Source organism: Stenella coeruleoalba, assembly GCF_951394435.1.
Source record: "Stenella coeruleoalba genome assembly, chromosome: 2".
NCBI classification, from domain to species: domain Eukaryota; kingdom Metazoa; phylum Chordata; class Mammalia; order Artiodactyla; family Delphinidae; genus Stenella; species Stenella coeruleoalba.
Window position 1 is genome coordinate 147,545,002 of NC_137147.1, and position 24,491 is coordinate 147,569,492.

The 24,491-nt window shown below is 41.5% G+C and overlaps 1 protein-coding gene across 7 annotated transcripts in view; it reads right to left on the minus strand.

Annotated features, from left to right (window-relative positions):
• FAM81A (family with sequence similarity 81 member A) overlaps positions 1-24,491 on the minus strand; it is a 123,873-nt gene that overhangs the window by 20,587 nt on the left and 78,795 nt on the right. For all 7 annotated transcript variants that reach the window (XM_079914573.1, XM_079914575.1, XM_079914574.1 and 4 more), the window contains exon 4: positions 11,109-11,227. In XM_079914573.1, the coding sequence (XP_079770699.1) occupies positions 11,109-11,227 (119 nt within the window). The remainder of the gene's footprint in view (positions 1-11,108; positions 11,228-24,491) is intronic.

Consider the following 24,491-nt stretch of genomic DNA (forward strand, 5'->3'; position numbering starts at 1 on the left):
AAGAGGGAAGAGATGTGGGGACATATGTATATGTATAACTGATTCACTTTATTATTAAGCAGAAACTAACACACCATTGTAAAGCAATTATACTCCAATAAAGATGTTAAAAAAAAAAACCCATTACTGGCTTCCCTGGTGGCGCAGCAGTTAGGAGTCCACCTGCTAATGCAGGTGACACGGGTTCGAGCCGTGGTCCGGGAAGATCCTACATGCCCCAGAGTAACTAAGCCCGTGTGGAGCAACTAAGCCCGTGGGCCACAACTACTGAGCCCGCGGGCCTAGAGCCTGTGCTCCGCAACAAGAGAAGCCACAGCAATGAGAAGCCCACGCACGACAAATAGAGTAGCCCCCGCTCGCCGCAACTAGAGGAAGCCTGCGCGCATCAACGAAGACCCAACCCAGCCAAAAATAAATAAATTTATGAAAAAAAAAAACCCTATTACTGAATGGTAAGTGACAATTAAGCTGCATCTGGTGGCAGGCTTTACAGTGGCAAGTGAGTTGATGTACTTCAATTGTAGAGCTGCATCTGGTGGCAGGCTTTAAGTCAGAATCCAACACTTATTTTAGTCCATGCGTGGCCCGCCCATTATTTTATTTACCACTTCCATCCACGCCTCTTTCCCACGCTGTGCACTTATCTCAGTCACAGTTTGGGTAAGCCCACAAGCTAACCCTAGCCAAAACGAGTAATAAACAAACGCTGCTGGAGAGCTTCTTTGAAAAGACCCAATGATGAGACAGCAGAAGCCTCTAAGACTGCCAACAAAAAGAAAGCTGCATTTAAAAGAAAATACCAAGAGTCCTACTTAAATTAGGGGTTCATCGCAACAGGTGATTCACATTCTCCAAGCCCGCTTTGTATAATATGTGGCAACCGGCTATCCAACAAAGGCACGAAACCTTCAAAACTGCTTCTCCACGGGGAGACCAAGCACCCTGCATTAAAAGACAAGGCTTTGGAGTTTTTCAAAAGAAAAACACATGAACACGAAGAACAGAAGCAAGTATTGAAGGCCACCACTTCATCAAATGCGTCTGCACTGAGAGCATGAAATGTGTCTGCATTGCTAAAGCTAAGAAGCCCCTTACTGTTGGTGAAGAGATGATCCTGTCTGCTGCTACGGACATTTGTCGTGAACTTTCAGGAGAGGCTGCAGTTCAAAAGGTGGCACATGTTCCTCTTTCGGCTAGCACCATAACTAGATGAACTGATGAAACAGCAGAGGATACTAAGGCACAACTGTTAGAGAGGATTAATGAGTCACCATGGTACGCAATCCAGGTTGACGAGTCTACCAAAGTTGACAACAAGGCAACAATGCTTGTTTTTGTGCGATACATCTTTCAGGAGGATGTGCATGAGGATATGTTATGTGCACTTTTGTTGCCAACCAACACCACAGCTGCAGAACTATTAGGGTCTTTGAATGACTACATATCAGGAAAACTGAATTGGTCATTTTGTGTCAGTATATGCACAGACAGAGCGGCTGCCATGACTGGACAGCTTTCTGGTTTCACTACTCAGGTCAAAGAGGTCGCTTCCGAATGTGAGTCCACACACTGTGTCACCCATAGAGAAATGCTGGCTACCCAAAAAATGTCACCTGAACTTAACAACGTTTTGCAGGATGTGATTAAAATTATCAACCACGTTAAAATACATGCCCTTAACTCACGTCTGTTCGCGCAGCTCCATGAGGAGATGGACGTAGAGCACAGAGGTATTCCCTTATACACAGAAGTGAGATGGCTTTCTAAAGGTAGGTCACTGGCCAGAGTTTTTGAGTTACGAGAGCCGCTCCAGAGATTTTAGAAAAACAGTCACCAGTGGCAGCACATTTCAGTGACACAGAATGGGTCACAAAACTTGCTTACTTGTGGGCTTCCCTGGTGGCACAGTGGTTGAGAGTCTGCCTCCCGATGCAGGGGACACGGGTTCGTGCCCCGGTCTGGGAAGATCCCACATGCCGCAGAGCGGCTGTGCCCGTGAGCCATGGCCGCTGAGCCTGCGCGTCCGGAGCCTGTGCTCCTCAACGGGAGAGGCCACAGCAGTGAGAGGCCTGCGTACCGCAAAAAAAAAAACCCACAAAAAACAAAAAAAGCTTGCTTACTTACGAGAAATATTCAACCTGCTCAGCGAACTCAATCTGTCACTTCAGGGGAGAACCACAACTGTGTTCAAGTCGGCAGATAAGGTGGCTGCATTCAAAGCCAAACTGGAATTATGGGGGCGATGAGTGAATGTTAGGATTTTTGACATGTTTCAAACATTAGCAGAGATTTTGAAAGAGACTGAGCCAGGGCCTTCTTTCTCCCAGCTGGTGCATGATCACCTATCTCAGCTTTCAGAAGAGTGTGAGCATTACCTCTCAAGCACAAAAGACCCCCAAACTGGGAAGGAATGGATCCGCGACCCATTTGTGAATAAGCCAGGTGAAGCGCCTTTGTCCATGCTAGAAGAGGATCAACTTCTTAAGACTGCAAATGACGGTGGCCTTAAAAGTATGTCTGAGACAACTTCATATGATCTGGATTAAGGTGAAAGTGGAATAGCCTGAGATTGCCACAAAAGCACTGAAAAGCCTGCTTCCATTTCCAACATCCTGCAGAGTTTTCTGCAGTGACAGCAACCGAAACAAGATTACGGAGTAGACTAGACATAAGCAATACACTTCGGGTGTCACTATCTCCCATCATCCCCAGATGGGACCATCTAGTTGCCGGAAAACAAACTCAGGGCTCCCACTGATTCCGCATTATGGTGAGTTGTATAATTATTTCATTATACATTACAATGTAATAATAATAGAAATAAAGTGCACAATAAATGTAATGTGCTTGAATCATCCCCAAACCGCATCCCCTCTGCCCCGGTCCGTGGAAAAACTGTCTTCCACAAAACTGGTCCCTGGTGCCAAAAAGGTTGGGGACTGCTGGCCTAAAATATATCCATCTATATACTTCTATTAAAAGTTTTAAGTCTTATGTTTAGCATTTACTCATCTGGAGTGGATTTTGTATCTGGTGTGAGGCAGGAAACAAAGGATCTTTTTTGATAAGGATAATAAATTTTCTAGCCCCATTTACAGAACAATCCCTCCTTTCTCCACTGATCTGCTGTGCCATCTATCACATATACCAAAGTCCCAGACATGTGTGGTTCGATTTCTGGACTTTCTATCCTATTCCATTGTTCAGTTTCTCTATCCCTAAGCCAACAACATACCATCTTAATTACTGTAGTTTCATAACAAGTCTTGCTATCATCTGGTAGGGCAATTCTCCCCTCCTTGGTCATCTTCAGAAGTGTCCTGGATAATTTTTACTCTTAACCCTGACATATAAACATTAGGATCATCTTATCAAGTTTCTCTGTAAAACTCTGAATTCTAATTGGAATTCTATTGATTCTAAAGATTAATTTGTGAAAACTGATACTTTTAAAGATATTAAGATTTCCTACCCTTGAATATAATACCCATTTCTATTTACTAATGTTTTCTTATTATTTCTTTTTCTTTAATAAATTTATTTATTTATTTTTGGCTGCGTTGGGTCTTTGTTGCTGCACACAGGCTTTCTCTAGTTGCGGCGCGCAGGGGCTACTCTTCATTGCGGTGTGCGGGCTTCTCACTGTGGTGGCTTCTCTTGTTGCGGAGCACGGGCTCTAGGCGCGTGGACTTCAGTAGCTGTGCCACGCAGGTTCAGTAGCTGTGGCGCACGGGCTTAGTTGCTCCACAGCATGTGGGATCTTCCCAGACCAGGGATCGAACCTGTGTCCCCTGCATTGTCAGGCAGATTCTCAACCACTGTGCCACCAGGGAAGCCCCTCTTATTATTTCTTAATCAAATTTAAAAAATTTTTCAAGAAGTCTTGAATAATTTTTGTTAGATCTATGCCTAGTTATTACACATTCTCTGATTTTATTTTAAATGGAATCTTCATTTTAAGTATGTTTTCTAGTTGTTTGCTATTGGTTTACAGTAAAGAAACTGACCTTTGTACATTAACATATATAGCCACCTTGCTAAATTTACATTAACAGATTAAGAGAGAAAAATTATCTGATGACTTGAACAGATGCAAAAAACATTTGAGAAAACTCAATGCAAATTATAAAGATTCTTAGTAAATTTGGAATGTAAGAAAACATCCTGAATCTGATAAATCCATGTTTGATTATCATCCAAAAGTGGAAAACCTCTGGAGGTATTCTCATTAAAGCTGAAAACCAGAGAAAGATGCCCACGACCACAATTTCTACTTAACTGTATTGAACATTTTAGCCTGTACAAGATGACAAGAAAAAGAGACTAAGGATATGAGGATCAGAAAAGAAGAAATTAAATTGTCATTATTTGTAGATGATATCATTTCTACAGAACCCCCCCAAATCTACAAATCAGAATCATAAGTGAAATAAAATAATTATTTTGCAATAATTCATTTAATGTCTCTCTCTCCTGCTAGAAAGAATATAAGCTGCATTTAAGGAAGAAGGACAACCGCTTTTTTCATCACTAAAACCCTAGTGCCTAGCACAGTGCCTTGCATGTAGTAGGGGCTCAATAAATATTTGCAGATGAATGACTCTAAGGAATAGTACTACATACCATGCACTGTACAAGATACATGACCTATATTAGTTCATTTACTCCTCACAAATCATCCCCACTCCACAAATGCTGGTTAAAAACACCACCAAATACCCTTCTTTTAAATTTTGAGTTCACAAGTTTTAAGCAAAACATTATTTAAATCGTATTTGGGGAAATCTGAGGTTTTAACACATTATAGAAAGGCATTATTTTCCAATCCAAATAGAAGACTATTGGCTAGAAACTGTCAGGTATCACTACATCAGACCAGTTCACCATCTTTACAAAGCTGTTCGAGGGACAGACTGTGTTTGAAGAAGTTACTTGAAAAGGTCTCAGAAGGATCCCGAAGCTCATGGCTCACACATGTGCACTAGCTATAGCTTGGCTTTCGTATTTTGTCTCACTTGGAAACACAAATACTACTACATAAATTTCCATTAACACAGGAGTCGCTAAATACGTTCAAATATGGTACATACATATAGCAGAATACTCTCTATCCAATTAAAAAGTACGCCAGATTTGTGTGCACACTCGAAGGAAGCCCACAGTATATTGTTATGTACTACCAAGTGGCAGAATAGCATGTAGAATACTTCGTAAAATTAAAATCCCACTGTTAGGTGATTATTACACCGCAAATCATTACATTACTGTAGTGATAAATTATCTTATAATTATGTATGAGAAAAGTCTAAAAGGACAGATACCAAACTGTTAACATTAATTACCTCTAAGAAGTAAAACAGAGCTAGGAGCTGGTGAGCCTCCATTCTTCTACTTCATGTATTTCATAGTATTTCTGACTGTTTATCACAAGCATATACCATTTCTGTTCCTTTATAAGTACAAGGGCAGGGTAGGCAGGGAATGCAGGGAGGGACACAGGGTGTGATACCAAAGCCTCCCGTCAGGAAATATACACAGTGAAATCAACTGTGGTTTTCTTAGGTTAATAACAACGTATTCTCAAATGTTTCAGGAAAAAATTTCTTTTAAAAAGAATAATAGAGTAAGTTACTTGTAATAATGATAGAGTAAGTAAAATGCTAACAATTGGTAAATCTTGCAAGTTTTCTATAAGTTTAAAATTATTTCAAATATATATATATATATATATAAGAAAAAAGGATAAGCAATATTACTCTCTCAGCTAGTAGTGAATCAAAGACATCATTCTTCTCTTTTCTAGAAACACACTCATAAAAGGCAGCCTTGGGGCTCGAATATAGCTGCGTGTGTGACTCAGGTGCTTTAGTTAAACAAGAATTTGCAATGAATCTGACCAGTTGTCCTGTTTCATCCTGAAGTTATATTATAGATGAACCAATAATGCACTCATTGCAAATTTTCCCTTTTCGGGTCTTTGGGCAGCTGTTATCTCCCAGGTACAGTTCTTGGTTGTGGCCATCAGGTGGCAGAATGACTCTATCACTTGGCTATCTGATCAATAATGGCAGGGAGGTGGTCAGAAGTCCAGAACAGAGACCCGAAGGTCTAGCAACAGACATGACTTGGGCACCATGCTTAGGCAGATCTTCTCTTACAGCTTATGAGATGGTGGCGTATGGCACTGAAAAGGCAATGACACTTACATAATGCCTACGTCATTGACCTTACTTTATCTCTTCACATCGGCATTTTATAATCTTGCAACCTTACATAGGTGAATACAGTACAATAAGATATTTTGAGAGAGAGACCACATTCACATAACATTCGTTATAGTAAATTGTTATAATTTTCTATTTTATTATTAATTATTGTTAATCTCTTACTTTATAAATTAAACTTTATCATAGGGATGTGTGTATAGGAAAAAACATAGTATATATAGGGTTCAGTGCTATCCTTGGTTTCAGGCATCCACTGGGAGTCTTGGAATGTATTCCCTTGGGACTACTGTATCATAAGCTAAGCCTCCAACATGGGTGTTATCCATGGCCTAACAAAATATTGGCATTATCAAGAAGTTCCATGATATAGAAACACATCTTACAACTATATCAACTTAAATTCCTAGGTGCCCATCCCTGCATAACCACTGATAGAGTGCTTTGGGTTTTGGGGGTTTCTTTGTTTTGCTTTCTGCTAGTTATTAAATTGTAGTGAATGACATTCGTAGGAAATATCTCTAGTTCCAGCTTGATCTCTTTCAAGCAACAGCAATAAAGCTAATGTAAATTGAAAAAAAAATGGCAATGACACTTAAAACATTAAGTTGCTCATCTTCCATATAATAATAATTATTATATATATAATTATTGTATGTATACATCATGAAGCCCTTAAGTGCTGGCAATAATTTAATTGAATCAGACTACATAGAAATTTACATCCCAGGACATTGTCAAAAACAGCAGAACATGACATATACACACTACTATATATAAAAGAGATAACCAACAAGGACCTACTATATAGCACAGGGAATTATACTGAATATTTTGTAATAACCTATAAGGAAAAAGAATCTGAAAAAGAATATATATATATATATATATCACTGTACTGTACACCTAAAAGTAGCATGATATTGTAAATCAGCTATTCGCCAATTTTTAAAAAAAGAATTATATTGGGGATACACAGACCTACTAGAGAACTCCATTCTCTAGTAGGTCTGTGTCTTTATTCCCATCTTGCCCCTAGGTTCTTCATGACCTTTTTTTTTTTTTCCCTTAGATTCCATATATATGTGTTAGCATACGGTATTTGTTTTTCTCTTTCTGACTTACTTCACTCTGTATGACAGACTCTAGGTCCATCCACCTCACTACAAATAACTCAATTTCATTTCTTTTTATGGCTGAGTAATATTCCATTGTATATATATGCCACATCTTCTTTAACCATTCATCTGTTGATGGACACTTAGGTTGCTTCCATGTCCTGGCTATTGTAAATAGAGCTGGAATGAACATTTTGGTACATGACTCTTTCTGAATTACAGTTTTCTCAGGGTATATACCCAGTAGTGGGATTGCTGGGTCGTATGGTAGTTCTATTTTTAGTTTTTTAAGGAACCTCCATACTGTTCTCCATAGTGGCTGTATCAATTTACATTCCCACCAACAGTGCAAGAGGGTTCCCTTTTCTCCACACCCTCTCCAGCATTTATTGTTTGTAGATTTTTCAAACATCCAGTTTTCAACAAAAGTTGTAAGACATACAAAGATACAGGAAAATGTGAAATAAACATAGGGGAAAAAGCAGGCAAAAGAAACTGCCTGTGAGAGAGCACAGAGGTCAAATTTAAAAGACAAAAACTTCAAGGCAGCCATCATAAATATAGATGATTAAAGAAATGAAGGAAACTTGCTTTAAAAAGTAAAGGAAGAGGGGCTTCCCTGGTGGCGCAGTGGTTGAGAGTCCGCCTGCCGATGCAGGGGACACAGGTTCGTGCCCTGGTCCAGGAGGATCCCACATGCCGCGGAGCGGCTGGGCCCATGAGCCATGGCCGCTGAGCCTGCGCATCCGGAGTCTGTGCTCCGCGACGGGAAAGGCCACAGCAGTGAGAGGCCCGCGTACCACAAAAAAAAAAAAAAAAAAAAAGTAAAGGAAGAGATACTGACAATGTCTCATCAAGCAGAGAATACCAATAAAGAGACAGAATTTTTGTTTTTAAAGAACCAAGCAGACCCAATCAAGAACATAAAAAGAAAACCCTTAGAATGGGGGAAATTTTTTTCAAATCAGCTATCTGACAAGAGAATTGTATCTAGACTATATAAAGAACTACTACAACTCAATAATTAAGGGAAAAAACCCCTCAATTTGAGAAGGGGCAAAGGATCTGAATAAACAGTTCTCCAAAGAAAATATACAGATGACCAATAAGTACATTAAATGATGTTCACCACCTTTAGTTATTAGGGAAATGCAAATCAAAACCACAGTAAGATGCCACTTCACACTCACTAGCTTGGCTATAATCAAAAAGACATATAACACGCGTGGAAGAGGATGTGTAGAAACCAGAGCCTCGTACGCTGCTGCTGGCAACATAAAATGGTGCAGCCACTTTGGAAAACAGTCTGGCTGTTCTGTTCCTCAAAGGGTAAAATACAGGGTTACCATATTACTCAACAACTATACTCCTAGGAATACACATCCAAGAGAAATGAAAACATATGACCATACAAACTTGTACGTGAATGTTCAAAACAGCATTATTTATCATGGCCAAAAACTTTTAACTTGACGATATCCAAAGTACCTATTTTTTTCTTTACACCGGGACTTGCTTACCCTGAGGGAACTTGCACACCTGCCTCAGTACACAGGTATTTCTCCTCTAAGGCTCTGACACCATCCAAACAGACCTCATAGAGGAAAGTGGATGAAGCCACTGAGTCTTGGACAAAAGAAGATGATAAGCCAAATAATGGACCAAATGTCTCGTTAGGCACAGGAAAGCTAAACTCTGAGCTCTGCGTTAGGGAGGCGTAGGAAACTCTCTGAGACAGTCCTGTTTAGGGTGTGTTCTGCTTAGAGGGGGAGGGGTGTCTGTCACCTCCATAGATAATTTGCCTTTGCGCTTTCCAGCTGGATCTCCACGGAGGAATCAGGACCTGTTTCCTATCAATTACTTCACCAATGGATCCATGAACACTATAAGATAAAACCTGAAATAACATTGCAGCCTACTCATTTCAGACTATCACTGTAAAAGTTCATATCCTTTCAACACCATGATATAATCAATGCAAGAAAACCGAAACTTCGCCAAGGAATTTTTATTTCACATGAGTTTGTTTCAACAAAGTCTCATTAGCGTTCCAGGAAAAAGATGAATATAGCCACAAAACAAAGCAAAAATATGTGGAGCTTCCAACATGTTTTTTTTAATTGTTTCGGAGTAAAAGCATTTGTTTACAGAGAGAGAACAAGCTGGGTAGAGAAGTTAGTAAGAAACTGCAGAAGAAAAATGTAAAATTCCTGAAAGTATTTCAAAATTTTGTAATTAGAACCAGTATTATGAGGATAATTTCACTGCAGCTGCTCCTGAGACAATAATAGGTCCCATTTGCTCTATATTCACTCCATCCCATGCACACACTAAGCCTCTTACATATATCGCCTCGCTTAATCTTCATCTGCAACTCAAGTGACTACGAAAATTTCCAAAGTTCTCCTGAAGTTCTTACTCTGCCTTGTAGCTCTGAAGCTCCTCAACTCCTCACAGTTCTGAGAGGTGTAACAGAGCTGGGGTTTCGTTTCAGCTGATCTCCACAGAAAAGATTCAAGTTTTCTCAGTCTAATTACAGTGATTTTCCAAATCATTAATTCATCCAAACAAACATTTATTGAGTACCTACTGTTTTCCAGAGACTGTTCTATGCACTGAAGGTACAAAAATAAAAGATGCGGTACTCCACCCCAAGACAACAGAGAGACTCAATAGAACAGAGAGTGGGGTACCTGGGAAGACTTCCTGGAGGAGGCTGAACTTTAAAGGCTGACTAGAAGTTAGAAAAGAAGGGAAAAGGCATGCTAGGTACAAGAACAGCATGTGCAAAGGCACAGATATAGGAGAGCATGGCCCATTCAGGGAACAGCAAGCAGTGGATTACTGCTGAAAGGTACAGTGCGAGGGTAGAGAGAGGTAAGGGGGTCAACGGGGTATCTCTCACCAAGGGCCATACTGAGACTGGAGTTCACCCAGCTGAGGACAGAAAATCACACAAGAGTAGAAGCAGGAGCCCTCTGCTGTGAGACAGATGTTCATCCAGTGGACCCCAATACACAGGCCAAATATTCAGGGCTCTTCATGTGTTGTCTGCACAAATACCCCCTAACATCCCAAAGAGGCCTTGGATCCTGTGGTCCCCTTTTCCCCCTCCCACCCTTTGCAGGCCACTTTCACTCTCGCCTCAGGATGATTTGAACCCCGTATTATCTCCACAGCTCCTGTGTACACTCCTGCTTGACCCTTGACGGCAAGAGAGGGCAGAAGAGGCCTGCAAACGCTTTGGAGATTGTGCACCTCCAGCAAGCTCCCAGGTGACAGGGACGCTACTGGTCCATGGGGCACCCTTTCAGTAGTGAGTGCCTAGAACAGCACTCTTCCTCCTACCTGAGGGGGAAGATCTCTTTTTCGAATGTACAATCTACCACGGACCAATACTTTCAGAAAATAAAATAAAAATGAATGACAAGAAAAGGGAAATTTTAAAAAGACACACAAACTATACGTCCCAACTGTGTATTATTGGGCTCAGTAAACATAACATTAACCTAGCAAATTACTCAGGTCAACTGAGCCCTCCCCTCATCGACTCCTGCACACACAGCTCCAAATACAGAAGCGCAAGAAATCAGGGCTGCTCAAAACAAGGTCTAACTGCCACTGCTACATTTTATGGGCAAAGGAGAGGATGTACTAGAAGAAGCAAAGGATTTGCTTTGGGGCTCCATGAAGATATTCCCCACTAAAATGGAGTTGATGAAAACTCGCTCCTGATACATAGAGGTGCAAACATCTGACCACCTACCTGGCCACTCGTCCCCGGAGATCTCCCAGGCCGGAGAGTTGCCGCATCTCCAGAGTCTTTAAGGCAGAATTTGTTCCATAGCTAATGTTGTCCCGGGCGCGGATCTGCTCCTGGAGTACCTGAGCAACACACAAAAACACTAACGGAGTCATCCGGGAATTCACATGCCGCCACAGAAGCATGTTATGCTTTTGGTAAAAACAAGAATGTTCAACTCCTTTCAGAAGAGGCTCCTTTGTAATAGTCACCTGATATACATGGAGAACCAGGGGCTTAGAAGAGAGACCTCAGAGATGACACTTGGACCAAGGCCCTGCATTTACCAGTAAAAACACTGAGACTCAGATGTCAGGTGACTTGATGGAGGTCCCGCTGCAGGAAGAGGCAAAGCTGAGACTAGAAGCCTGGACTCGTGGAGCACAGTTCAGAGGTCTTACCCCGCGCCAGGGTGCTTTTTAATAGTCATTGTTTTAGGCGAACGATCCCTAAATCTGTGAAATAATAAATCAAGAAAAAGGCGGGGAAGAGGGGCATCAGGCAAAGAGGTCCAAATTCCAGTCGCTCCAGCTGTGTGATCCTGGGAAAGTGTCTCAAGTTTTCTGAGCTTCCTTTTCCTCATCTGTTGATAGTAATGGTGATTATACTCTTAAGGCCACTTTATGGGAACATTACATAAGATAATGCATACAAAGCACTTAGCACAATGCCTAGTACATGGTAAATACAGCAAATGCTAATGATTCTTTCTAGTACCTATTCGTAACAACATTTATACAGCACTGGAATGGTAGAATGTGTCTCAGAGAAAAGACATTAAATGAAAGCAGAACTACTGGAAGATGGAATGACCCAACACAAAAGCATGAACTGGTAGAGCATCCATCCTGGGAAGTCTGCAAAGGAAAGATGGAGATGAAGAAGGCATCCGTGGCGTTTACTGAGCATGTCCTGGGAGGAGCCCAGGGCTGCGATACACGCTGACATGCACAAATCCACACAGCGCCCTGTGAGGGAGGTACTCTCAGGAGACCTGTGCTATAGACCAGGAAGTGAGGCACCGACAGCTGAACTGATAAACCCAACATCACCTGGGGAGCAAGTGGCTAGCTGGGACTGACCCAGGCAGCCTGGCTCGAGAATCCAAGCTCATAACCATGCTGCAATGCTGCCTGCCAAACCAGCAAAGAATCTGAGACAGAAGCACTAAGGACAGACAGACAGATATGAAAACCCAAGTCCTAGGTTACAGGAGACCCCTCAAAAGCAAAAGTTCGCATCAGACGTTTCTTTGAACATTTCCTTATCCTTTTGCTCAGCGCCTCCTTTCCCCCTCCCTCCTCCTCTCCCTGTATTCTGTCCTCCACACTCCTGCCACCCCATTACCACACTCTCTCCTTCTTTTTTTTTTTTAAATAAATGTATTTATTTATTTATCTGGCCGCATTGGGTCTTCGTTGCTGCTCACAGGCTTTCTCTAGTTGCAGCGAGTAGGGGCTACTCTTCGTTGTAGTACGCAGGCCACCGTGTGGTTGCTTCTCACCAACAGTGTGGTGGCTTCGCTTGTTGTGGAGCACGGGCTTTAGGTGTGCGGGCTTCAGCAGTTGTGGCACACAGGCTCAGTAGTTGTGGTGCACAGGCTTAGTTGCTCCACGGCATGTGGGATCTTCCCATACCAGGGCTTGAATCCATGTCCCCTGCACTGGCAGGTGGGTTCTTAACCACTGCGCCACCAGGGAAGTTCCTCCTTCTTTTCAAAGAGAAAGCTTTTGATTTCTCGTATGGTTTCCCTTTCAGCCATTTTAAAAAAAATTTCCGATTTGCCTGATGTCAACTTGAGTATCTATTCTCTTTTGCTTTCTTTGTTTTGTTTTTTTTTGTTGTTATTTTAAAAGATGAGTACCAAGTTCCTTTAACTATTTCTTCCTTAATAATGAAGACATTTTCTCTCTTTTTTTTTTTTTTTCTTTTTTGCGGTACGCGGGCCTCTCACTGTTGTGGCCTCTCCCGTTGCGGAGCACAGGCTCTGGACGTGCAGGCTCAGCGGCCACGGCTCACGGGCCCAGCCGCTCCGCGGCATGTGGGATCTCCCCGGACCGGGGCACGAACCCGTGTCCCCTGCATCGGCAGGCGGACTCTCAACCACTGCGCCACCAGGGAAGCCCCGACGTTTTCATTTTAGTACAGTATTTTCTGTGTCCACGGGTTGTGTGTGAAGTGTTTTCTTTTTTATTGTTTTAATTTCAGTTTTGAATTCCTCTTTGGTCTAAGGATATCTAGGTATCTAAAGATCACTTAGAATTGTATTTCTTCATTTTCAAGGAGATTTTTTTCTATCATTTTTACTATTTATTTCTAACTGTACTGGCTTATGATCAAAAATACGATCTGTAATATATTTAATTTTTTGAATGTGTTGTGGTTTGCTTTGTGGCACATGACTGATTTTTCAAAAGTTTCATGCAAAAAACTATTCAAGGTTCAATATTGCATATTAGATTGAGTTCGCTGACTTATTTATTTATTTTTGTCTACTAGATCACTCCAACGATGAAGAGGTGTTATGAATTCTTACACTGTAAGATACTTTCATCAAGGTCTGCTTACATTTTTAATGCTGTTTACTTTACATATTTACCTGCCATTTTATTTGGACATACAGATTTATGATCAAAGTGGCCATAGCCATTACATAATAACTTTTTAATCTGATTTAGTGCTTGTAATATTAAGTTTCATCGTACCTACTATTAACATTGCTACTATACTTTATAAATAATAAAGCAAATATCTGCTTGGTCTAACTATACACCAGACACTGTTCTAAGTGCTATAGGTATGATAACTGGTTTAATTCTCACAAAACGCTATGAAGGAGGGACTATTATTATCCCCATTTCACAGGTGGTGAAATCTCTATGTGATCAAGTAACTTGCCCAAAGCCACAGGCAATGCCTGAGGGAGCTGGGATTTGCACCAGGAGCTTGGCCCCACAGACTGTGCTCTCAACCATGACATTATGCTGCCTTATATTTTCATTCGTCCTTCCATCTCACTTTCTTTTTTTTAAATTTTATTGAAGTATTGTTGATTCACAATGTTGTGTTAATTTCTTCTGTGCAGCAAAGTGACTCAGCTATACATTATATATATCTATATATGTATCTATAGATATATATATATTCTTTATATATAGAAATATATATTCGTTTTCATATTCTTTCCCATTATGGTTTGTCACAGAATATTGAATATAGTTCCCTGTGCTACACAGTAGGACGCTGTTGTTACATCTCACTTTAGAGTTACAATTTACGGTGCTTTTTGTTGTTGTTTCCCTTCTCCTTTTCCCTATTTTGACTGGTTTAATCAGGTTACCGTTCATTGCCTTTTCTCCCCTTGTTAACTGGGGAATGTTCTGGCCATTGCTAGTCCATGAATGGCTACCTCCCCTTTCCCAACATTTATAACCATGTATGCACCTACTCCAGGCTCTATCCCTGCACAGCACCCCTCTCCTCCACAAGAGACAGTTATTTAGCACGTTCACACCCACCCTCCTTCATCCTTCAACCCCAGATGATTTATGTGGAAGGATTTTTACTTTTCTCCCCGTCTTGCTTTTCCCCACACCAACTAGGCATTGCTAAAATAACTCAATACTTCTAGTTGGGATACAATTAGAATTTTGCTTGTAGAAGGGCCTTCTTTTTCAATTATCTTTTCCTTCTTCTTCTTTTTTTAGCACTCTGTTACCCAGTCCCAGGCATTTATTTATATCCATTTACATGAAATGACAGGTCTTTTTCTAAGGATCACCAATTACCTTTGTGCTTCTTCTTTTCATTTTCCCCTATCTTAGGGTCTCTGTGCATAGTCTCTGTGTGTTGGTTAGAGTCCTTCCTCTAGCATTTTCCTCAGACTAGGCACTTGGATGAAAGACTCTCTGGATCCCTGCCGTGTCTCATATCGTCCTCCCTGGCTCTGAAGGGTGGGTGATAAACTGAAAGGGTATGAAATTCTTGACCTAAAGGCCTTCTCTCCCAGTGAACTTTGAAGCTGACAGGAAGTCTGATGCTTTTTCCTCTGAAAGCACCTTGGCTCCTTATGCCTAGATGCTTGTTTTCCATCTTTAGAGTTCAGGATTTTTATCAGAATGTACCTAATTGTGGATTTTTTTTAAAAAATTCGATTCTACCTAGAACTCATTGAACACTTTAAACTGTAGTCTCAGATTTATTTTCAACTTGGGTAAATTTTCTTCTTCTATGTAATTACTGGTTTTTCTTTTCCCTCTGTTTCTTTGTCTCCTTCTGGAATTCCTATTATTCACACGCTGGGTGTCCTGGTCTGTCCTCTAAGTCTTGTATCTTTTCCCCCATGGTTTCCCTCTCTTTGTATCTGGCACTGATGTTTCAGCACTTCTTCTACTTTGTCTTGTGGGTAACTAATTCAATTCATAAAAGTAACCATCCTTGCCTCTAGATCATCTACTGACTTTTAAAAATTTAAGTTCAAGGAAGAAATTTTACGTTGTACCTGGATCTCCTTAAGCACTCTGTCTTATTACTCAGTTGGAGCTATTGTAACAAAACACCACAGACTGAGTGACTCATAAACAAAAAACGTTTCTTTCTTGCAGTTCTGAAGGCTAGGAACTCTAAGATCCAGGTGCCAGCATGGTCGTGTCCTATGAGGGCTCTCTTCCTAGCTTGCAGACTGTTGCCTTCTCACCATGTCCTCACGTGCCAGAAAGAGGAAGTTCTGGTCTCTCTTTCTCTTCTTATAAGAGCACTAATCCCATCATAAGGGCCCACCCCCATGACCTCATCCTAAACCTAGTCACCACCCAAAGGCCCCACCTCTAAATACCATCACACTGTGGGTTAGAGCTTCAAACATGAATTTGGGGGAGGGGACACAAACATTCAGGCCATAACATACCCTAATTATTTTTCATGCAAGGGCCACCTGTTTCCTATTTCATTTGGGTCTGTTCTAAGGGCTGTGCTTATTCTTCCTCCCTCTGGCTTCTGGGCCCACTTAAGTGTGATGTTTCTTTTTGTTCTCCGCTCATTGGAGTGAGATTAAGTAGGTAGTCCTAGGTGTAATGGAAGGAGCTTATGAGCTGGAGGTGCAGCCGATGAGAGCACAGAACCAGGATCCAGGTGAGGTGCCGGGAGGAAGCATCTCTGTGTCCTTCTCTCTGCAGCCCTCCCAGCCTGGAGCCAGCAGGGACACAGCCCATCTCTACAGCCCCTCCTCGCCTGCCTCCACCTCGTTAAGGACAGGAGACCAGCTCAGACACATGGTGCACAAGGCCAGTGAGACCGGCCTTCTCTCTCTTACTCCTAAACCATGGCATCAAGGACCTGTCTCCCAGGCTCTCCCCAGCAAGGTCTCTGCTGGCTCCTCCAGGCCTTCCTGCCTGCCCATCCCAGCTGTTCAGGAAGCTGGCACTGGAACTGGGAATAGGGAAGAAGGCACACTAAGCCACTACCTTCCTATCACCTCCTGCACCAATCTAGAGGTTTAAAGATACATTCACGTGTAGCTACTTGTTACCATTTCTAGAAGTTTGATGATTTCCGGTATACTGTCAATTTGCAGTCCAATTTGCAATTGAATGGGGAAGCCCTATTAGACGATAGATTTATGCTTGCATAAATCGTTTTTGTGCTCCCTTCTATCAACTATATTTTAAAATTTTATTTATTTATTTATCGGCCACGCTGTGCAGCATGTAGGACCTTAGTTCCCCAACCAGGGATCGAACCCGTGCCCCCTGCAGTGGAAGCGTGGAGTCTTAACCACTGGATGGCCAGGGAAGTTCCACTATCAACTATTTTTTAAGTATAACATATATGCAGAATAGTACACTTATATACAGTTTTTTAGGATTTTCAAACTTCCTTGTAAAAAGCAGAAATGAGGAATGTGAGGATTCTGTGTTTTCCTTATTGGAAACCTGGCTGGAGTCACCATTGACGGAGTGATACTGACAGTGACAGTAAAAAAATTTCACTGGAAGGAATTTGGAACTGCTAGACCTATCTGTTATTTGCTGTAGTTTCCAGCTTTTTCTGAATGAACCTGCTCAACAGAATAGAAGAATGCAAACCAGTTACAATCACCTGTGAATGATAAAACGTTAGTCATTGGAACACACTCTTGCAAGAAAACTTGAGATCTGACTAATCTGGTTCTGACACTCCCACTGATGAGAAGGCAAAGGGGAGCTCTTTCTCTTTTAATAGGAAATAACGCTTATTTGTCACAGTTAATAGAAAGTAATACTTATTTTTTTATACATAATGCTTCAAATCTTTGTTTATAATAAGGCTTAAGACCGTGGGTTCTCATCCACCTTTGGGGTGTGTAAGGATCCCCAAGTGGCTTGTTAAACACACAGGTTCCTGGGCCCTACTCCCAGGGAATCAAAGTGAGGGAACGGGCCCAGAAATGCAGATGGTCATGGTCCACAGACCACTCCTGGAGAAACACTGCATTAGACACTGGCGAAATGACAAAGGCTCCAACCAATCATTTCATCTGAGTTGTTTCTCAGTCAAAAAAATCACTAAGCAAAGACCATGAAGAGCAATTCACCAAACAGGTGCTAAAAATAATTAAACAACACATTTTTTTGAAGGTTCAACCTTTCTGGGACTTCCCTGGTGGTTCAGTGGTTAAGACTTCGCCTTCTAATGCAGAGGTTGTGGGTTCGATCACCTGGTCAGGTTTGGCTAATATCCCACATGCCTCATGGCCAAAAAACCAAAACATAAAACAGAAGCAATAGGACTTCCCTGGTGGCGCAGTGGTTAAGAACCCGCCTGCCAATGCAGGGGACACAGGTTCGAGCCCTGGCCCGGGAAGATCCCACATGCCATGGAGCAACTAAGCCCGTGCGCCACAACTACTGAGCCTGCGCTCTAGAACCCTCGAGCCACAACTATTGAAGGCCGTGCGCCTAGAGCCTGTGCTCCGCAACAAAAGAAGCCACCACAATGAGAAGCCTGTGTACTGCAACAAAGAGTAGCCCCGCTCACCGCAACTAGAGAAAGCCTGCACGCAGCAACAAAGACCCAGTGCAGCCAAAAAAAAAAAAAAAAAGACATTAAAAACAGAAGCAATATTGTAACAAATTCAATAAAGACTTTAAAAATGGTCCACATCAGGGGCTTCCCTGGTGGCGCAGTGGTTGAGAGTCCGCCTGCCAATGCAGGAGACACGGGTTCGTGCCCCGGTCCGAGAGGATCCCACATGCTGCGGAGTGGCTAGGCCCGTGAGCCATGGCCGCTGAGCCTGTGCATCTGGAGCCTGTGCTCCGCAATGGGAAAGGCCACAACAGTGAGAGGCCCCTGTACCGCAAAAAAAAAAAAAAAAAAGGTCCATATCAAAAAATACATAAATTAAAAAAATAAAACGATAAGTGGAAAATAACCATTGAAAAAAGATAAAATTTTAAAAAAAGTTCAACCTTTCTACAAGCAAAGAAACAGGAAATAAAAACCATACCATTATAATGCACCACTGTGCTGCAGATAAGGATAGTGGGGAAGGCTGTACCTTTGTGGGGACTGGGAGTATGTATATGGGAACCCTGCTCTTTCTGCTCAGTTTTGCTGTGAACCTTAAGAGGCTCTAAACAAATAAAGTCTATTATTAAAACTTTTAGTCCTTGCTGGCGGCGCAGTGGTTAAGAATCCACCTGCCAACGCAGGAGACACGGGTTCCAGCCCTGGTCCGGGAAGATCCCACATGCCGCAGAGCAACTAAGCCCGTGTGCCACAACTAATGAGTCTGCACTCTAGAGCCCGCAAGCCACAACTACTGAGCCCGTGTGCCACAACTACTGAAGCCCACACGCCTAGAGCCTGTGCTCCGCAACGAGAAGCCACCGCAATGAGAAGCCTGCGCATCACAATGAACAGTAGCCCCCGCTCGCCGCAACTAGAGAAAGCCTGCACGCAGTAATGAAGACCCAACACAGCCAAAAATAAATAAAATAATTTTAAAAAAATTTAGACAAAAAAACTTTTAAAATCACACCATTTCCATGTATTAAAGAAGGAAATACTTTAAATTTATAATATTAAAATGCATATCAAAAATTGAAAATGCACAGTTGGCCCTTCACAATACAACTTTTCCAGAGTATGATCCTTCAAAATATATTCATAATGTTCATAACCTTTGACCCTGTAACTCTAGTTCTTGAAATTAATCATAAAGCAAATAATAAGATGAATGACAAAAATGAATGCACAAAGATGCCTTCATAGTGTGATGCAATACCAAGTATTTTACAAGCTATCTGCATGGTACATTATTATGCACCAGTAGGAGGTTCATGAGGAGCTTTTAAAAACAAGAGAAAATATGTACAATTTAATAGTAAGCAAAAAGAAAGGGTACAAAATAAATACACGGCGTGATCCCAGCTCTGTATAAGGTACATAAAAAATAATACTAGAATATTAATGACTTGCTTATCTCTAGGGTTAGATTATGGTTGATTCCTCTTTTTTGTATTTTCCACAATGGGCTTACACTATTTTTAAAGCCAGAAAAAAAAGTATGCATATGTATGTGTGTTTTACTGCTTAGAAACAAGAAAAGCCCATTTATCTTTCAGAATTCTTATGGAGATGAATAAGATATAAAATTAGAAGTGCTTTCTTTGAGTAATACAGAAAAGAATTGTGTCTGAACTTAACACAATATTCACATTACTGAAAAGTTATGTGAAAAGAGAAGGCATTAGAGAGGTTACTTTTTTTTTTTAATCTGAAGGATGTCACTTTATTTTATTTACTTATTTTTTAACATCTTTATTGGAGTACAATTGCTTTACAATGGTGTGTTAATTTCTGCTTTATAACAAAGTGAATCAGCTATACATATAGCACAGAGAGATCAGAGAGGTTACTATTAAAGGAATTCTATGATGAAGCCTTAGAAAAACAATCCCTCTGTAAAGCCAGAAACATTTCCTAATTTGTCATTTTGGGACGATATATCATCATGATATGTTTACTTTAAAAAGGTTACAACCCAAAGTATATCATCAACTCTCCATTACTGCCAATTCAATTCAAGAAACTCTTTTCTGTAGGCCTACTATGTGCTGTGCACCAGGCCTGCCTTCAGGAAGCTCAGCTGCAGCAGTTGTGACTACAGGGTGGAAAGTGCGTGGCCTAAACCCACATGAGCAGAGAGAAGAGGCCGGCCCCCTTGAAAAAGTGATGTCCCGGGTCTTCATTTATTTTTTCTAATATAGGGCCTATCTTTAAGGAAGATTCCTTCCCAGAGGCAGTAGGAAATGGCACCATTGTGTGAGCCTCATAGCATTCTATCATGCCGTTTATGCAAAGGTGATGAGGACCCACACCCGGGGACCTCACCACCCAGACAGGCTAGGGGTGCCTAGGGATGACCAAGAAGAAACAGCCCTCCATGCTTCTCCTTCTTCAACTCTTCCTGGATTTGTGAGGATTTGAAAATGAAAGTGCGACTCCAATATCACATGGAGAAGGGCCCAATTACAGTAGGACAGGGGGCCTTATAAGACAGCATCTTCTTACATAGATTTTTAATCTTCACACTAGCACTTCAAACGCCCCAGAGTTCCAGCCTCATATATCAACTGCCTTCTTGGCATTCCACCTGGATATTCAATGGGTCCCTAATGCTTGCCAAGTCCTAAACAGAAGTCTCTCTAACGCCAACATGCAGGAAGTCCTATCAGCTTGACCTCCAAGACAGATCCTGAATCGATCCACCTTTCCCCATCTCCACCCTGACACCCTAATCCAAGCCGCTCTGGATACCCCCAGCCTGTCTCCCTGCCTCTGTTCTTGCTTCCCTACATTCCCTTCTCCAGGCAGCAGCCAGAGTGATCTTTCTGACACACAAATCAGTCCATAAGCAACGCGAGGGCAAGGGTTTTTAATCTGGTTTATTCACTCGTGTATCCTCAGCACCAAGCATATGAAGGAATTCTCTAAATTCTTTTGCTTAAAATTAAATAATGGCTTCCCATCACCCCCCACCCCCACCACCACCAATGACACTACAGTTCCATTGGTCCTCTTTCTGCTCCTCCAACAGGCCGAGCTTCTTCTGTCTTATGGCCTTGGAAGCTGCCGAGCCTTTTCTCTGGTATGTTCTCTTCTCTGTGTGTCTCCTGCCCCGACACCACCACCTCGGCTTGGCTGGTCCTTCTGTCACCCCAGTCTCAGTTCACATGTCACCTTAGACCCCCATCACCCTTCCTAAAATAGCCCCACGATCACTCTCCATCGTATTATCTCACCAGAGCCCTGGACTTAGGCTGAAATTACCTCGGCTACTTAGGGTTTACTCCTATAAGCCCCACCAGAATGTACAGCAGGCCTGAAAGCAAGGACCTTGCATGCCTGGGTTGCTGCTTTAGCCCCAGTGCCTCTAAATAAGGCCTGGCTCCCAGCAGGTAGCTGAGTAATTTGTCAATTATTTTAGCTCCATGTTCCAGGATTTGATCATCTACACTGAAGGCTCAGAGACTCTTATCTAGCTGGTGGCTGGAGCTTCTCAGGCCCTCAAAGATGGAGTCAGACAAGCTAAAATGTATTAGAGACAGGGCAGACACCTAAACACCAACTTGTTAATTTACTTTGGGAAAACTTCTATCAAATATTCAGAACTAAACAAATATTCAAACTCCATTCACTACCTTCTCCCCCTAGAGTCAAGCCACATGACAAGCCAAGTCTAGCAGGTGGAGTTAAAAGAAAAAAAAAAAAAATTGGATCATTAATCGTAGTTAATGATATGCCATGGGATCCCCAGACAGCTGGATAAACATTATTCCTGGGTGTGTCTGTGAGAGTGTTTCCAGAAGAGATTAGCATTTGAATCGGTGAACTTAGTTAAAAGCAGAAGGCCCTCCCCAATGTGGGGAGGCATCATCCAATACACTGAGTGTCATAATAGAAAAAAAATAAAAGGGGAAGCAAGGTGGAATTCGCTTTCTGCCTGACTAAGCTGGGACACTGATCTTCTCCAGCCCTCAGCGCTCCTGGGTCTCGGGTCTTCAGACCTGGAGTGGAATCTACACTATTGGTTCTCTGGCTCTCAGGCCTTGGAATTACACCACCGGCTTTCCTGTTCTCCAGATGGCAGATGGCAGATGGTGGAACTCCTCAGTCTCCATAATCATGTGAGCCAATACCTTATAGTAAATATATCCTATTTATTGGTTCTATGTCTTTGGCGGTCTCGGACTAATACACACGATAATCATCGAAGTCCCTCTGCTAATATACCTGTTCCAGTGGGACAAGATCATGCAGCTGCAGGCTGAAATTCCCTTTTCAGGTAACTATATGAGGTCCAATAGCTAAGATTCTCTCCTCGTTGACAGGCCTAGATTCACACTGAACCAAGGTCCTGTCTGTCCGTCCAACTATACATTAACATTATGGTCCACACCTCTGCTGTGACTTGCCAATAAGGCCCAACTCTGCACATATCACTTGAGTTCAGCAAACTCTTCAGTAGCCCATTTGCAAATTATTAAGCTAGGAAATTATGTGTAATCTAGTCAATTAGATGAGGGTTTGATACATTTTTCCCATTTCCCACCTAAGTCAAAGCCAACACCCCAAGCCAGCCGGACATCATGAAGCCTGAGCACATGGAAACCAAGAGTAGGTCTGCAGATTCTAATCAGCCGGGTAGCAGACCCTGGCCAAAGACATGCTGAAAGCCCCAAGGGGACATGGGGGTCCCAACCACTTCCCTAAGCCATCAAACTGGCATGAAAGGGAAAGCTTACCCCACAAAAGAGCCATGGACTGCTTACCAGGATTCGGCTCCCAGGGGCTGATATGAGCTTAAATCAAAGGCGGTATGGATAATCCAGACGTGTATAATTCATAGTTGACTACATCACCTCTTTTGAATTTATAATGATGATGATAATCTGTGGAAAGTTTCTGAGGAATAAATAATTGATAACATACTCCACATAGCAAGGCAAACTGCCAATAGAGACAATGAGTCGGGATGTATTAAAACAATAGATTCTTTCATTCAACATTTATCAAGCACCTACTAGACACTAGCCCACAGAGTCATCTGTTTTGACACTGGAATCTGCTGACAGAATATGGGCAATAAGTACAGGATTCTCGAAGAACCAAGGACCCCAGAGCCTTTGATTATGAAAGACGTCTTGAGCTCCTACAATGTGCTAGACACTGTACTGTGTAGGTGCTAGAAATGGAAAAAGTAAGACTCAGCTCTAGTTCTTGAAGATCACATAGGCTAGTGGTCTGACAACGTATTTTACTTTTCTTCCTGTGTATAACCGTGTACAGAGCCACGTGATAACCATAAAGACTTATTGAGGCAAATTTACCAAGATACAGTATTAACATATCTCAATTCGACTAGCTCTATCAGGAGCCTCGACTGAGCTGTACCTGTCAAGAATGGTTTCAGCTTTAGTTTTCTAATACAAAATCACCTGCAGGGACAGATTTTTACAAAACAAATACCCAGTAAAATTTTACTGAGTGAACTGAAAAACCAGTGTAAACCAGTCATGAAAATAACCTAAAAACCAGGCAATTTACAGAAGAAATTCATTAAGAATCTATAGACAAAAAATACACCTTTCATATCATTTAAATACAATTTGAGTATCTTCACATCTCTTTGCTTTAAATATGCATATTGCCTTTGCATAACATCCACCCTCCTAATTTTATATTGCTTATATATAAAGACTTCCGCTTAGTACTTTTAATCTACACCATGATTTCATTTTAACAGTTTGGCTACAATGTGACAATTCTGATGTCTCATTAAGCATCCTAATTTTGGTTATGTTTGGGTAAACATGCTTAGGCTCACAATACATATAAAACTATGTAATTAGTGTTTCATAAAAAAGTCTATTAAATTTCCAAACTTTCTTCTGTTACTTTATAATGATATATAATTATTACCAGCTACAAAAAAGTAAATGCTCATATATGCAAAGTAAATTTTTTTCCAGAATTAGATTTTACTCAGACTTCCCTCTCTACAACGGAAATCATCTATTCATTTGCAAACTGCACACTCCAAAAATATATGTAAATGGAAGAGTGCTGTCTGGTTAAGGGAAGAATAATCATTACATAAAATGTGTTTCAGATGGAAAAACTCACTGCATTTTAAATTATTTAAAAATCGTCTTAAATACACATTACTGAAAAATCGTGTTAAAAACACATCTTAAAGAAAAATAATTAGCAAAAGCCTCAATGACTAATGACTTTGGATTCCTAGGTATGTTTGCTATTAACTGTAATTATCTAAGCAGTTCAATGAACTCACACCAAAGGAAT